The 16841-nt window shown below is 36.1% G+C and overlaps 2 protein-coding genes and 1 long non-coding RNA gene across 3 annotated transcripts; 1 reads left to right on the top strand and 2 right to left on the bottom strand.

The window, feature by feature from the left end:
* Window positions 1-94: 94 nt before the first annotated feature.
* LOC113060239 (ras-related protein Rab-13) lies at window positions 95-5818 on the bottom strand. Its single transcript, XM_026229163.1, has 8 exons — window positions 5248-5818; window positions 4424-4484; window positions 3573-3633; window positions 3324-3401; window positions 2733-2822; window positions 1470-1535; window positions 1160-1210; window positions 95-895 (listed from the first exon to the last, which is right to left on the bottom strand). Exons 1-8 carry the CDS (start codon window positions 5369-5371, stop codon window positions 827-829), a joined length of 600 nt encoding a protein of 199 aa, XP_026084948.1. The 5' UTR covers window positions 5372-5818; the 3' UTR covers window positions 95-826.
* A 3339-nt stretch (window positions 5819-9157) lies between these two features.
* LOC113060236 (40S ribosomal protein S27) lies at window positions 9158-12193 on the top strand. Its single transcript, XM_026229159.1, has 4 exons — window positions 9158-9230; window positions 9798-9906; window positions 11003-11113; window positions 11905-12193. The coding sequence occupies exons 1-4, from the start codon at window positions 9225-9227 to the stop codon at window positions 11931-11933; spliced, it is 255 nt and encodes an 84-aa protein (XP_026084944.1). The 5' UTR covers window positions 9158-9224; the 3' UTR covers window positions 11934-12193.
* Window positions 12194-12539: 346 nt separating this feature from the next.
* On the bottom strand, window positions 12540-16841 carry LOC113060237 (uncharacterized). The gene is made up of 4 exons (XR_003278217.1): window positions 16680-16841; window positions 16083-16179; window positions 15164-15298; window positions 12540-14559 (listed from the first exon to the last, which is right to left on the bottom strand). It is a non-coding gene; the product is annotated as an uncharacterized LOC113060237 (long non-coding RNA).

Here is a 16841-nt window from a genome sequence, read left to right as displayed (position 1 = left end):
AAAAGACATAGTTACGTACTAAAAATAGGTGACAAATACATATTTATTACACTGTTAATATCACAAATAGGGAAAAAAAACTTAAACTGTATGAGACTTTGAACATTATTTTCTTTATTACAAGCAGATTATTGAACAAATTCTGAGATATATGCTGTGGAAAAGAATATAGAAAAGTGGAATACTGCAGGAATACAGAAACTTGATGCAAATATTATGCAAAACCAAATACGTGAATTATGCCATAATCCCTTTTGGAGAAGCACACTGTGAATATTCAGTGGAACATTATTATTTTCCCAAACATAAACCGTCAATCCTTTTCTCATATCTCTTATCCATCCATTAGAGGTCAATGTCTTTAAAATTGAAGTTATTCATCTTTTATATCCATCTACATTCAAACCATTTGTCTAAAAGTGGACTAAATAGTTAACTTGAAGTTGGCAAAAACTAGAAATTCAATAGGTACTTGTTCTCCATTTTTACCGAGCAAAACTGGTTGTGCAAGTAAAACCAACATTGTCTCCACTGTGGCCTAAACACTGTTTTGTTGTGTAGTGCGAAAATCTAAATATGAAGTAAAAAAAAAAAAAAGTCATTTTCCTCTATCTACATGAAAGCTGTTACCTGTTTCATATTTGATATCATGTATTTCATATCTTACTAGTGCCATCATTCTTTAAAACCACTACCTATTAACATTCCATGTTCACTTTGCAAAGAACTCTCAGGCATAAACACTGCAATGTTACTGTGTGTGTGTTTTGTTTTGTGTGTGTGTGTGTGTGCGCGCAGTGAGACCGCCCTCTGGTCAAAAGCATATCTAAAGAAGAAGACATTTGGAGGACTTTTTCTCTGTGCTGGTAAGTTTAATCTCACGACCAGATGGACCCTGTAAAAACAGCAAACATAAGAAATGTAATGGAATGCTTGCAGCCTGGCAGGTTTGTTACTCTTCTTGTTAAATTAATCTTTAGATCTGTCTGATTATAAAATAAAAAAATAAATAAACAAAAAAACATCATGTGATATCAGTCAGGATAAAAAAAACACAAATAAGAAGAAATGAATCACTTTAGAACTTAAAAATGTAAGAGCTATTGTGATTTTATTTTGATATGACCACACGTTTATGTATCACACACTGAAAACTCACCGGCTTCTTATTTGACTTCAGCAAAATATCTCGTGCAAGAGCAGCAAAAGACTATGGAGAGAAAGTTAAATCCGGTCAAAACGTAGACTAAATACATAAAGTTAAGCACACTGAAATGCACAGATTTACTATTTATGTTTTTATTATTAGCTGTCACAGACATTTCTGCACTCATTATGAAAACAATCATTATTGAGAATACAAAACAAATACAGATAACTGAGTAACAGATAAATATCAACTGTGACTATAACTTATGATACTGAATTAGACTGAAACTAGAAAACTAAAACGATATATCATTCCATACCTCCTCAACGTTGATGCTGGATTTTGCACTAGTCTCAAAGAATCGAATAGCATGCTCCTTTGCGAGCTATAATGAATGAAAAAAGACAATCACTTTTTTGAAAATTAAAAGTTTGTTTTCTGCTGTTTGTTTTCTTTTAGGTACCAAAATTTCAGTATTCAGTACCGATACCAGTGAAAGTCCACGGTTCTCTGTACCAATTACGGTACCAAAGCAAAACATTAAAATATGTTAATTTAAAAAACACACACTTTTCAGCACAAAAAAAAAATAAAAATAGTGCAATTCTTTATACTTATTTATAATTCTGTTTAAAGTTTTTTTTTTTTTACAAGTAATATAATCATGAAAAACAGTAAACAAGTTTCACGCAAATTTAATTTGTCTATTAATTAATGAAATTTAAACTCAAATTTTATTTTTTTGGTAAATAAAGGGGATTTGCTATTAAAATTAAAACATGGAAGAAATATTGTGTGATTTATTTATTTAAAAAAAATAAAGTTTTATAAATTTTTTCAACAGTAGTAGCAGTACCACATAAATTCTACTAAATAATAGTAATATTTCTAGCACAACGCCCTTTATGTAAAAATGAACTTATTTTGACGGGCTACCGTGAATACCTTTAAACTGACACTGGTTTTCCTCAAATGAAACAGTAAAATGCTTGTGAAGTGACTCAAAACATTTCTGGTGTTGTTGTTTATGTATTTATGTCCTCATTCATACGGCAGATGCTGAAATTACTGCAAGCGTCTCGTGCTTCATTCTATGTAGTAAACAAACCATTCATTCATTCACACAGAGACGCGCAGAACATCCAGGATTCATATTTCAACCAACTTCTGCGGCTTAACATTTACAGATAAAGGTCCATATGGAGATTTGATTCGATTAATTTATGCTAACTTTGACAACTTCCTTGACTGTCCAAATTAAAATGTAAGTTTCATTATCAAATCTGGATTTCGAGATTCCGTCCACTTTTTTCTGCTTCGCGGAAATCATAGTGCTGTATGCATCAAGAACAGAGTTGTCCAGGTCCTCGGTACCACCGTAAGTTAAAGAAACCTGGTACCGTGACAATTTCATTTTTTTAGTACCGACTTGGTACCGAAGTACCGGGTCTTTTGACAACACTAGATGAAGTATTAAAATCAACAAACTTCACATGTGGGTTGTAGTGATGTTTACAGTACATGTTATAAATAAACTGACTGAAAAGCCATTTATAACTCCAATAAAACACCTAGCACTTACCTTCTCGCCAATCTCCTTTGACACTTTCCTTTTGGACTCGATATCACACTTGTTGCCCAGTAACATCCGACATACACCTGCTGATGCATTCTGGGAAACACAGAACATAAGAATGCACTTCCTCATTTTTTCATAACCGAGACTGATAACAAAAGGCCCCATTTGTGTTTACACTGCATCTCTTTTCTGAAAACCTGTGCAGAACCTACTTCCTATGGCAGCTTATCAAGAACTGAAACTCACATTTAATAAAGCTGGTTTCATTTGATGCTTTCCTAGAGGCTGCAAGAAGGTATCTGATTATAATCATTCTATATGCAATATTAAGACTGAATTGCTATGCTGTAGATTCAAATAATAATAACAAAATAAATACTCCAAACCTTTGAAGTCAACAAAGGTACAATGTTAGATTTTATATTCCCAAACAAAATGGGTCAAGCTGTCCAAACTAACCAGCAATGCGACATAGAAATATGCTAAAGGTTATATGTCCACCTTTACTATTAATTTATTCATCTACTACTTTCAATTTTTTTAAATAAACTCCTATAATGACTAACATATTTTATACTCCTTTTTCTCTCTTACTTCTTTGATGCTCTTCATCCAGTTCTGAATATTCTCAAATGATTTTTCATCAGTGATGTCATACACAAGAATGATGCCCTGAAAGATATGATCAAAATAATACACCATTAACAAAATGTGTATGATTTACCATACTCTAATTACTGTTGAAATAAAATGGGTTTCACAATATCCACCTAAGTAAGTTTATAGATATTTAAGCTATAGGAATAAAAAGATTATTATGCATTAACATATTTCTTGTCTCACCATGGCCCCTCTGTAGTATGCAGTAGTGATGGTCTTAAATCTCTCCTGTCCCGCTGTGTCCCTAGCAGATTAAACAAGTTACACACAAGACATTTTAGTGCTCAGTAAGCTTGTCAGTTTAATAAATAAAAATAAAAAAATTGCCATGTTTAATATAATTCTTTTATAGGAGTGGACTTTGAACTTCAGGCTGACATCATCTCCATACATAAATGACTGTATTGAATTGTCAAAAGGTCTGTGGGAGGCCTGAGCTAAAGTCAGCCGGACTCCACCTTTGACACATTTACAACGAGCTCACAGTTTTAACAGTTAACTTTCAAACAGAAAAAGACACTGAAGACGTTTTTGTGTACACTGCCACTGTATTTAGAATTTTTATATTAATAAAGCATAACTTTAAATTCTGATTTAACAAACAAACAGGACTTCATCGGTATGTGTGCTATATATATATTTGATCTCAAATAAAATAAATATAAAAAAAAAATATATATATATATATATATATATATATATATATATATATATATATATATATATATAAATATAATGTTCATGGGAAATTTATAGTCAACTAATAATAAAAATAAAATAATTAAAACACATTTTAACTTAAAATATAAAATATAATATAATATATAATATTTATATGATATAATATTTAGTTGCCAAACTAGCTGCCAGAACATTTCTGCAACATTTCTAATTTTAACGCAGTTTAGCTTGAAGTACTTAACTAAAACGGAAATTAAAATTAATAAAAAATTACAAAATGAAAATGAAAACAGAAAATAAAAATACTTTCAATATATACACACATATATATATATATATATTTATATATTTACCAGACTTGAAGTTTGACTTTCTTCCCTTCAACCTCAATGGTCTTCACTTTAAAGTCAATACCTAGGAAAAAGAAAAAAGGGAAACGGATAAACCAGGAGGGGCAGGAAGGAAGGGTGAACATGTTTTAACCCCGAGAGGCATAATAAAAGTGGACTAATGTCTGAATGTCTGTTACATTCAGAAATACAAGAGCAGGCATAATGAGATACACCCTGGTTTGTTTTTCAGTGAATTAGATCGGAAGAAGGGAGGGAAGGGGTCATTTGAAGATCTGGGTGAATGCACTAAATGCCATGGAGGATGGCCTCCATCTGATGGGGGGGGGGGGGGGCGTTGATGTAACTGGATGAAGAGAGATTGAAAAGTAAGATACAGAGAGGGGCAAGCAGTGGCTGGTGGAAGTAAAGTAGCGCAAGAATGCCGGTGTTGTGGCCTATTCTGACCCCCACCAGATTATTAACCCCGAGTTTTGGTAGGGTTAGGTGTGGGGGAGGGGTTAGGATTAGAGGCGGGGTTAGGATTACGCAATCAGGTAGCGATTTCAACGAGGGGGTAGTAATCTAACAGGGGGTCGAAAATGGGCACAACACAGGAAATGCAATCAGGGAGGAAGATACATAAAGCACGGGATGATCCCCACGACTGATCTGAGTTATAGATGAGTTAAACTGGGGCAGGCTGGAGTGAGATGACATTTGGACTAGTACTAACATGAACAAACACTTGAAGTAGCACTTGTTTTACAAGATAGAAACTTGGCAGCAGAGCAAAACATCTTACGATATCAAACAGTATTTGAAACAGGTTCATTCTGGTCACTTACCGATGGTTGATATGTAGGTAGAATTAAAATTGTCCTCTGCAAAACGGATGATCAAACAGGTCTTGCCAACACCACTATCGCCAATAAGCAATAATTTAAAGAGCAAGTCGTATTTCTTCGCCATTGTTCGTTTCACTCAGATCTTATAACAAGTTTTAGATTAGTTCCCCCCCAGATTTGATCTCACAGTCACGCGCGCAGCCTTTCAAAATCCTTCCGTCTGAATCATGTCCTCCTTTGAAACTTCATGGATTTTCTTTCCTTGGCAAAGTGTCCCCGGTAAACTCAAGTTTCGCCTTGTTGCTTCGTCCGTTCGGAAAAAAGGGAAAAAAATTCCATGAAAACAAAAAGTTTGTTCAACGCCCTTTAAACGCGTCTGCTGCAACTTTTTCAGCGCCTATGCCACGCATTCGCCATCTCGGGTTAACGTTACACTGCACTAGTTTTCTCTCCTCTTTCAGTATTCATCCATACATAGACAACAGCAGACGTTTTTCTCCCTAAACTTTCCCTTGCCCGAGTTCCCAAAAGCTGACGTCGTGGGAGGGAGAGGTTTAATAAAACAGTGTTGAGGAGAACCGATAACGGCGTCAGTCAACAGGGGGCGCCACTGACACACAAAAATCCCGAAATGAAGCAAGGATTTTCAAGTCTTTTTTTTTTTTTTTTTTTTTTCGTATATTATATATATAATTTTTTCATGTTGATTTTTCCTGTCAAAATGAACATTTGTAAGCACCATTGTTTCAGTGGGCTTATAATTTATAACATTTTATAGTCCTAGCATTTAACAATATTTTGAATTAGCTTCTCTATTAACTTCTCTATTAACAACAGCTCTGTGTAGTAACAGGTGCTCTATGTGAAATCACACACCTGATGGAATTAACCACTGATTAGAGAACCGGCTTTACTGACGAGATGCGCATAACGATCTGCCGATCGTGATCGGAGCACCCCTAATTTTATATATATATATATATATATAAAAAGTCTCTACATTTCTCACACCAATCTGGCTTCAGAAGTGGACATTCAAGTTGAAGCTCTAAGACTGGCAAGAGCAGAATCCAAATCTTCAGTACTTAACCTGCTTGATCTGTCCGCTGCTTTTGACACGGTTAACCAGCAGATCCTCCTATCAACCCTACTGGCAAATGGCATCTCAGGAACCACACTTCAATGGTTTGAGTCTTACCTATCAGATAGGTCCTTCAAAGTATCTTGGAGAGGTGAGGTGTCCAAGTCTCAACATCTAACTACTGGGGTGCCTCAAGGCTCAGTTCTTGGACCACTTCTCTTCTCTGTCTACATGGCATCATTAGGTTCTGTCATTCAGAAACATGGCTTTTCATACCACTGCTATGCTGATGACACTCAACTCTACCTCTCATTCCATCCTGATGATCCGACGGTAGCTATTCGCATCTCAGCTTGTCTAACAGACATTTCTTCCTGGATGATAGACCATCACCTTCAACTCAACCTTGCCAAAACAGAACTGCTTGTGATTCCAGCAAACCCATCGTTTCATCACAATTTCACCATATAGGCACATCAACCATAACTCCTTCAAAAACAGCTAGAAGCCTTGGAGTTATGACTGATGATCAGCTGACTTTCTCAGACCACATTGCTAAAACTGTTTGATCCTGCAAATTTGCTTTATTCAACATCAAGAAGATCAAGCCCTTTCTTTCGGAACATGCTGCTCAACTCCTTGTTCAGGCTCTTGTTCTGTCCAGGCTGGACTATTGCAATGCCCTCTTGGCAGGTCTTCCAGCCAATTCTATCAAACCTTTACAATTAATTCAGAACGCGGCACCAAGATTAATTTTTAATGAGCCAAAAAGAATACACGTCACACCTCTGTTTATCAATTTGCATATTCGCCTTGAGTCCTTAGCCATCTTCAAGAATCAGCTTAAAACACATCTCTTCCATCTTTATTTGACCCTCTAACTTTAACACTCAATATTCTAATTCTATTCTTTAAAAAAATCTAACTACCTTTCTAATCTTTTTGTATTCTATTTTCTTTTCATTTATTATGCAATTTTATGTGTGTGTGTGTGTGTGTGTGTGTGTGTGTGTGTAAAGACCTCTAACTAGCTTGCTCTATTCTTTTTTTATTCGGTTTTCTTTTTATTTATTATATTATTTAAAATCCCATGCTACGTGTACTGTGTTAACCTAACTGAGACTTGTTATAGCACTTATATATCATTGCGTTTTGGTTGTTTTTGATTGCTTCCACTGTCTTCATTTGTAAGTCACTCAAGTGGTTAAGCGTCTGCTAAACAGAGATGGGGACTCGAGTTTGAGACTCGGACTCGAGTGCGACTTAAGTCGCACAAACAGTGACTTCAGACTCGACTTGAGACTCGTCCTCGAAAGACTTCAGACTCGACTCGGACTCGAGCTCCGGGACTCGTGAACAATGTTAATTTTTAGTAAACGTCAGATGAGCTCGCTGTTAGAGTTGTGACGTTCGCGAACGAACCGATTCTTTTGAACGGCTCATAAACATGAACGATGGGAGCCGAGTCACGGCTGGAGGGGAGCCGTTCTATCTGTCGCTCTTTTTTCCTATGCGTGTTTCAGAGCGCGTGTTTCACACAGATGCACACAGATGAGCTCCTCCGCGAGACAGAACAGTTATAGGGGGAGGGGCGCACCCAGCGCAGGCCAACCCTTTATAGCGTGATGATATTAGTTATTAGTTGTGCACGCATCCTTCACGTGAGTACTCCAGTGGAAAAAAACCTGCGTGCCTCTGTCATTGGGTAGGAGCGGAGCCATGACGTTTTGCACAGATATTCATTGCAGCCCACTTTGTTATTGTTCATTGACTTGAAGGGGCTGATGTCCTATTTGCAAAGTTTACAGTAGTAATAGTATGTAGACATTTCCATTTTATTTATTCTAATTTTATCTACTTCTAATTTTTTTCTCTAAAATGTTCTTGTGTGATAACAATGTTCTTGTGTGGAAGTGTTTGTAGTAAAAGCTGTTTTGCACAGAAATTCATTGCAGCCGGCTTTGTTTTTGATGTTTATTTGTGAGTAGGTATTTTATGAATAACATAAGTCAGCGTAGCTTTGTTCATTCTTAAGCCAGACAAGAGGTGTGCAGCTATACAGCCAGGACAGACAGAAGGCCATTACTGAATCCATAAATGCAAAATAACTTAAAAGTAAAGCATTCTTGGTGTTTTTGTCATGTTGCAATAGCCTGTTTACACTGATTATATACCAAAATCAAAGTTGATATTGTATGCTAATAAATAGAGTTGTCATAATAACATATTACATGCTTTGAATTCCTTATATATAGCTATGCAGTGTTCTAAGCAGCTTGGATGGGTCGCTGTACGTGATGCAACATTTATTATAACCAGAGACTTAATATAATAAAGAGACTTGAGACTTGACTTGGACTCTAGCTCAGAGACTTGAGACTTGACTTGGACTCTAGCTCAATGACTTGAGACTTGACTTGGACTCTAGCTCAGAGACTTGAGACTTGACTTGGACTCTAGCTCAGAGACTTGAGACTTGACTTGGACTCTAGCTCAGAGACTTGTGAGCATCTCTGCTGCTAAATAAGTAAATAAATAAATATATATATATATATATATATATATATATATATATATATATATATATATATATATATACAATTTAATTGTTGTAATAATATATTAATACACCAAATTATGACATTTGAATGCATGCATGCCATTTGTTGGGGTGCCTTTTATTACGTCTCTTTAAGAGTGACGTCTAATAGTTTATATAGCAGCAGTTTTTATAACTCACAGCCTGTATAAGCTTAATAGTCTATTAATGAATTAAGAAGAATGTTTTCATTAAGCGTGAGTGAAGTATTTCCTGCCCGTGCTCACAAGCCCCGTTCATGTGCGCGTGTATTTCCGCTCGCCCCCCCTTTTCGGCTGCAGCTCCACTGTCGCCAACATGCCCGTAAGTGCATGCTATTACAATCAAGTCCATTTACGACCTGATCGCGCCTGGTGTGTGGATTAAATAGCATCGACTGAAGAGGGTGGATCGTGTTTTTATGAATTTACCGGCCGCGATCTATTAATGTAACATATTTACAGGTTTAAACATTGTAGAAAAGAGCGAAACGCGTGCTATGTGGATATGAACAAGATGGCCGCGTGCACGAGCGTAAATAAACGTGTATAAATACAAATAAAACACATTATCTTATTACGTTGTTGAGAGTTATTAATTAAATAATACTTTAACGATTATTAATATTTTTGAAGGTGGAATATTGGTAGTATATCCGTCTTTTAGTTGGTTAAACGGAAAGTGAAGAGGCACTTTGTAGTGACAGTAATCTTTTGATAATCAGCTGTAGATCATCAAGCCTATGCATCTTTCACTTTGTTTTACGTCTCCCCTTATTGAGTTGTTTGTGTTCTGTTGTCGTTGTGGATGTGTTGAGATGCCATAGCATCATCGATAAACCTTAGCTCGGAGTACGCAAATGTGATTGACACATCTCTGATCACCTTTTAGCTCGCGAAGGACTTGTTGCATCCGACGCCAGAGGAGGAGAAGAGAAGTCACAAGAAGAAGCGTCTCGTACAAAGTCCCAACTCTTATTTTATGGATGTCAAATGCCCAGGTAACATCTGCAGAATAGGTGCTTGGAGTAAACAACAGAGCCTCCCAGGACACTGATTACAGAGCTCTCACTTTGTCTCAGTTATTATTAAAGCATAGGAAAACTTTTTTTAGTGGCCTTTGTTCTGCAAGAATTATCTTTTCTTCCAACAATGATTTTGAAAATGTAAGCATTATAGGCCATGAAGTGAACCAACCATCTACGAGGTGAAACCACAACAATACAAACTTTTATTTGAAGGAACAAAACAGTATTTGAAATACAAAAAAGGTACAAGACTGCGTGCTTAACAGCTTTAATAAAGAAATGAACTACAATCCCATAAAACATTGAATGACTAGAAACAAAATGGATAAAAATAAACTTTCCACCGTTAAACATGATTATTGGTAGGATAAGTTGAAATAATGTGGGTTGAGGGCTTTAATGAAAGAATAAACCATCAATCAACAACCTCAGAGCTCACAGTTTCCTTACAGAGAAAATTAATGGGATTTTTACTTTCGTAACCCTACTCTTGCACTCTCTCTCTCTCTCTATATATATATTTATATATAATCAGTGATTTTAACGTGCAGTGCAATGTAAATGCATTATGATGATGGTACTACCAGAAATGTTATAATCCCATCTTAAAATGCCAAAAAAATCCCTGCTCCATCTCAGTATCCACCAAAAAACACCCCTGGTTATATCATTGCGATCACTGTACACTGTCTGGTGAATTTTAAAATGTAACTTTAATAGAATGCAACAGAGTTCTAGAGGTAAAAACAGCATTATTTTTTTCCCAGAGGGAAATAGATTTTGAACAATAACTTATCCTTTCAGCATCCACCAAATGAAAAATTAAAAACTTTTTAAGTTTTATTTTTTTTATATTTTAATCCTTATGGCGGAAAGAGAATGAAAAATATTTTCGGAACAAAGGCTGTTGAAAAATTTGAGCAGGTATTGTTGCTTTCTGGGCCCTATGCAGTGTGTCCACATAAAAGGGACATTGGCTTAATGCTGTTAGATATTTAAACACTGTCCTTCATATGTGATCACAAGCTTATGTAAGTGTTTGTAACTTTTCATCAATCTCTCTTTGCAGGCTGTTATAAGATCACTACAGTGTTTAGTCACGCACAGACAGTGGTCTTATGTGTAGGATGCTCTACAGTACTGTGCCAGCCCACCGGAGGAAAGGCGCGCCTCACAGAAGGTATTGCTTGTCTACACAGACACCAGTGCACACGAGTGTAGAGGGATTGCCCAAAGCATGAATATACCTAGTTTCTTGATAAATCTGATCCCATAAGCAGAATCCCTCAGTGGGATTTTCTTCTTTCCAGCAGTAGTCAGAACATGTCAGACTAATGCATTGAAATACAGTCTTCAGAAGATGACTAATAAATTCATGTTTTTGTGTGGGAGAAATATGGCTGGAAGTGCACTCACAGATCAAAGATACATTTACAGGCACTTGTCAATGTGCCATGGTAACACGCCCCCACAGACCACCCCAGTGTCTCCCACTTGATCACTGTTCTCTTCTTCAGCTAAAGCTTGACGATCGCTGAAGCTCTGAAACACTCTGTCCTGATTGAAGAAAGTTCAGCAGAAAGTGGGAGAAGTACAAGCAGATTGTTTCTGTCCCACTCAACACCATCTATTTTTTTAGTTCCCCAGCCACAAATTGACATTTATATTGTCTATTATTCAATAAATTTGAATTGCTTCATTACCGTTATAATACACTTATTCGTTTTTTTGAGAATTCTGTGGCAACTAACAATTATTTTGATGATTGATTGATTGTTTCTTTACTTAATTGATTTCTCAGATTTAAAAAAAAAATGAAAAAAAAAAATATTAACAAAAGTTTGTTTGTCTTGAACAACATGTCCTTGCTCTGCTATCTGTGGTGGTTGTTTTTCCACTACTGTGGTGACAAAATATAGAATTGATTTGAAGCTGAATTCTAAAAGCCTTGGTCTTTCTCTCTGTTAACAGGATGCTCATTCAGGAGGAAGCAGCACTAGTCTCTCATTGACCATTATGCAAGGACGAGGGAGACTACGGGAGGAGAGACAGGGTTGGTCTCTTCACAGGGATTTCAGTGACTCCGAGGCTGTGTTTCTGATCTATAACGGGGCAGTGGAGATCAAGGCTAAACCGAGAAGAGGGCTAGAAAACTTGAAATGTCAAAGTGCTGTCTGAACACAGAGCATGTGAGGTGTATTACCACCAAACCTGTCTCTCTCTCCCTCTCTTACTAAAATAAAGGTTCATTTTTCATTTATGTCTGTGTTGTGGTAGCTGATTTACCAGACTATCTGCATTGTCACTGCCACATAAACAGAGCTTTAGTGTCATGCTCGTCTGTTGTAACTTAATATTATCACCAGGTAATACAAATATTCTGCCTTAAATATTGTATGCATTGCTTAGATGAGCAACACTCGGACTGTTCACAGGTGACTAGTATTATACATAGACTATCATTCAAAAGTCTTGGGTCAGTACAATGATTTGATATATTTCAGAAAGTCTCTTAATCTCTTACGGCTCAATTCTGTAATTTTCAGAAGACATCAGGTCAGTGTCGCATGATTTTTTTTTTTTTTTTTTTTTTTTTTTTTGAAATTCTAATACACAGTTTTTATGCTCAAGAAGCATTTGTTTTAATGGTTGTGCCTATTATTTTTGTGGAATCCTATACATTTAGTTTTTTTCAGGATTCAAGTTGAAAAGTTAAAAAGAACAGAATTCCATTGAATAATTTTATGAATGTTGAATGTTTAAAGAATTATGAATGTTAGAAGTGTCTTTTGATGCATTTTTAATGCATCATTGCAGAATAAAAGCATTATAAAAAAATACTTTAATTTTAGAGTAAGAAAGATAGGAAGTGTTAGTAAAACTGGTAAAAAAAAAACTGAAGTAATTTGCACGTGTTAACTGTTGAATTGAAAAGAGACAAATAAATGAAAGAATCATTTATTTGACAGATTCTCACTGTGGCTCACAAAGTTTAACATCAGGGGAGAAAAGATGCACCGTTTTCTCTGCAGGACTTCTGGTGTTGCCAGCAATGGTGCGAGCCACATATAGAAATGTTTTCTGAAAGATGTTTTTCTGAAAAGATATTCATTGGAAAAAAAGCATATGGGTCTGATAGTACGTTTGAACCATAATATGCTAATTAATATGCATAATTATGCATAATATGCATAATTACTCCACTCAGTGACTTTTCTTCTGTATGTGATGTTCATCTGTGAAAATGATTATCCAAAAGAAAACAATGCGGGGCAGGGACTTTGTTTAATCCATCGGGTCTTGATTGGATGGAAGTAGATCTAAATGAGCTTGGAGATGATTGTTAGAAAGGGACAGCATTTAAATGGATTACGATTAAATGAAGTATATCATACATCACCAGAGAAAAGTCTGGTTTCACCATAAGACTGATATATGACATTTCATTGAAAAAAATAAAAAATACGGAGGAATGAATCATTCACAAAAAGATCATTTATTAAAAAGACAAGGTGGAACTTCAATTAACTAACATAAAAAGTACTAAAAGAGCACGTTTAAGGTAAAGCAGTTGATTCAAATATAATTGGGTTTCACCTGCAGTTGTAGAGGGTGTGAGGACTGCATGGTTTTGTTCACTGTGGAAATCAAACATTTAAGAGAATAAAAAACTCTGCAGGGCCAAATCTTCAAATCCTGATTCTGAATCACATGATGACTTTGAAATGAATCACTGGGCATCACGCGTATTCAGTGTAGCACAGAATCTGAAGGTAAAACTCTTATTAAGTGTGACTCTACCAATGAAAAGAGCAGTAGCAGCGGCCAGTACAGCAAACAAAATACTGAAATGAACAAGTGTCCAGAATTTGTTCCAAGATGACCTGAACATACAAATGAACATTTTCAGTTTCAGAAACAGATATGTTGCGCTACTGTTCAGAAGTTTTGGGTTAACACAATATTTTTTTTTTTTTCACACTATAGGTCTGTATTTATTTGATCAAATTATGAATTTGTCCCACAAATTATCAATCCTTTCCCTTATTTTACTAAATTGTGGCCACGCTGTACTAATTTGTTGTAAATGTCCCCAATTTGTATTTTTTTCAGGCCTTAATTTTTTTATTAAATTCTCAATTTGCGGCCATGACTTAACAAGTGTATGAGTAGTAGATCATGGCCATGAGCTTAAACAAGGGAATAAATTCAAAATGAAAGAACGCATTTGTGCTCACAATAAATATATTTTTGTCTGCATGTTATGTGCAGGGATCTGAGAACAGTATTTATTTGAAATAGAATCGTTGTCATTTTTTTCACAATTTAATGCTGAAAAATACCAATTTCTTTACAAATATATCATACTGACCCCAAACTGTTGAACATTAGTGTGCATGTAGAACATTGTGAAAAGAGTGTCTCTTGCTCTCTAACCTGAATCCAGGCTGTCACCAACACAAAGTGCTTTAGTGGAGAGAGGTCTGTGGACAGAGTAATGCTTGCTGTAGATGGTACGTGATCCAGGAAATGTGAGGCTGGATAGACTGAAATCAGGAGGAGGGTGGGGTCTTCATCTGACCGGACCGCATCAGATAACACAATGTCTGGGGTGTCTGACTGAACCTAAGATAAGAGTGAAGAAATAAATAAAGAAACTGAAACGTGGTTTCATTTCAAATGCATCTCTTTCATGATCTCTCTCATTCTCAAAAATGGCTACATTTATTTGATCAAAATGCATGAAATCTGTCATACTGATCACAATCTAAAATGTTTTCTACTTCCATATTTAAAAAAAAGTCATTTGTTTTCAGTAAACATTACTCCAGTCTTCAGTGTCAAATGATCATTCAATAGTCATTCTGATGTGCTGATCTTTTTCGTAAAAAGCATTTCTTATCAGTGTTAAAAACAGTTGTGGTACAATAAAATAATGTGTTATCAAGTTTAAAATTATGTTTATAATCAATTCTCCTAAGATTAGGTAAAAGCTGATACTTCAGTTATGTTTTTTCAGTTATTAAAATACCCTTAGGCTCTCTCAGACTCCAAACTTAAGATATTTCAGTTATGTTGTTCAGTTATTAAAATACCCTTAGGCTCTCTCAGACTCCAAACTTAAGATATTTCAGTTATGTTGTTCAGTTATTAAAATACCCTTAGGCTCTCTCAGACTCCAAACTTAACATGGATCTCAATATTGAAGCTTATTTAAAACTTGTTTTACCAGTGTGTTGAAGGGTGCTGCATTAAAGAGAGCCTGCAGTATTCTCATCTCTGGATAGGGGGCGCCAAAGTGTAGCGAGCGCAGTAGCTCTGCCTCAGGTTGTATGGCCTCCCCACTGCTCTAGATTGCGTTGAGCTACCATGAGAAGGAGACAGAGAGAGAGTCACAGCACACGATATCGTCAACACTGAAAAACATTTAAGTAAAGTTTAAAGCAATCTGACGGTACACTGACTTCTAATAAGTCAAATGGCTTCTAGTTTTTCCCACGTGTCCCCTAAACATCTGTTCTGGGAGGATGTAAGTTTGGTGAACAGGAATGAAATTCAGCTCCAAAGTTGTGAAAATACCAAAAACTACATACAGTTTCTTAAAATAACAAAACAGAATTTAAATAAAGCAAATCCTCTCATTTGTATTTTATCAAACTTGTGTGTGTGTGTGTGTGTGTGTGTGTGTGTCTTATTTAACATGATCAATGCTTTTGGCAATATTTTTACCATGCAAGAAATGCTACTTGTATCCAAGTCAGTCAATCTCAACCTTAGATCTGTGCGGAACTGTATCCATGTCTCTGAAAGTGAAAATCCTGCCCAGATCTAAGATTTATGCAGGTCAAATATAGTTGAGATCATTTCTCTTCCCACCCACCACGTTTTAATTGCACATATTAAAGAGTTAGAGATAATCACCACTGAGAATTTTAGTCTAAGAGTCAAGTCATTAAAGAGGGACATGTGGATCCTCCTGACAGAATTTAATAACTGGATTATAATCTCTTAAACCGTCCAAAGGGCTAATTATTTATCATTATTCTTAAATTCCCCTTATATAGTTGTACTAATGGCACATCAGGTGTTTTCCATGGTTGTGTAAAGTGGCCTCCCTGAATCTCATGGGGAGGTGTGAAAGGACTCACCTGTGTTCAGATCCGCTCTGGCTGTATATTATGAGACTTCAGACCAATTAGTGAGGAGCCTATCAGCGGGAGGAATGGACACATGCTCCACTCTTACCTGCAAGACACCAGAGAAGTCTTTTCATTTATAACATTGGTCTGTTACAAAACCTATTGAGCTGCCTCGCCACATCCTAACAGAGATGGAACTGATCTGAAATGCACTGTATCAGTGGTTTTCAAACTTTTTTAACTCGTTTAAAAAAAGAGTTAACCCCCACAAGGTAAGGTACTATATATAAACAGAACCTGGGGAATTAACAGTTAATGAGGGGGAGAATATATTAAGAGTTTGGTTCCAAAATGCAAAAATCTATTTTGATTAATTTGAATAGAAATGTGTTTTCTTTACCAAGAATGTGGCAAGATGAAAACCAGTATTTTCTGTTTCAAACTTTCACATAGCATCTTTAGGTTATAATAACATAATAACCCGTTTCACCATCACTGTTCACGGATGACACAGTCAGCATGTGTACCAACCACACTGTTGACACCTAAGGCAAGAAGGATGTTGACTGAGGGTAACCTACAGTATTTCTCAAAATAAACACTCACCTCCACAATGATCAGCAGTGTTTGGTAGATACCACAAATGTCTATGGCATAACCCTCCAAAATAGCATGGCCTGTACCAGGTCCTGTCCTCAACACTCCTTGATCATCAACATTAACCAGTCCTGCCCCGAGACACAGTGGCTAAGGGTGTAATGGACCAGA

Source organism: Carassius auratus, chromosome 41 (assembly GCF_003368295.1).
Source record: "Carassius auratus strain Wakin chromosome 41, ASM336829v1, whole genome shotgun sequence".
Lineage (NCBI taxonomy): Eukaryota > Metazoa > Chordata > Actinopteri > Cypriniformes > Cyprinidae > Carassius > Carassius auratus.
This window is presented reverse-complemented; position numbering and strand designations above follow the sequence as displayed.

Coding starts and splice junctions, on each gene's coding strand:
- LOC113060236 (XM_026229159.1), top strand. Junction 9,907..11,002: donor TATGGATGTCAAATGCCCAG/GTAACATCTGCA, acceptor CTCTCTTTGCAG/GCTGTTATAAGATCACTACA. Junction 11,114..11,904: donor AAAGGCGCGCCTCACAGAAG/GTATTGCTTGTC, acceptor CTCTGTTAACAG/GATGCTCATTCAGGAGGAAG.
- LOC113060239 (XM_026229163.1), bottom strand. CDS start 5,371: ATGGCGAAGAAATACGACTTGCTCTTTAAATTATTGCTTATTGGCGAT. Junction 3,634..4,423: donor AAAGTCAAACTTCAAGTCTG/GTAAATATATAA, acceptor TTAATCTGCTAG/GGACACAGCGGGACAGGAGA. Junction 2,823..3,323: donor GGATGAAGAGCATCAAAGAA/GTAAGAGAGAAA, acceptor TGTGTTTCCCAG/AATGCATCAGCAGGTGTATG.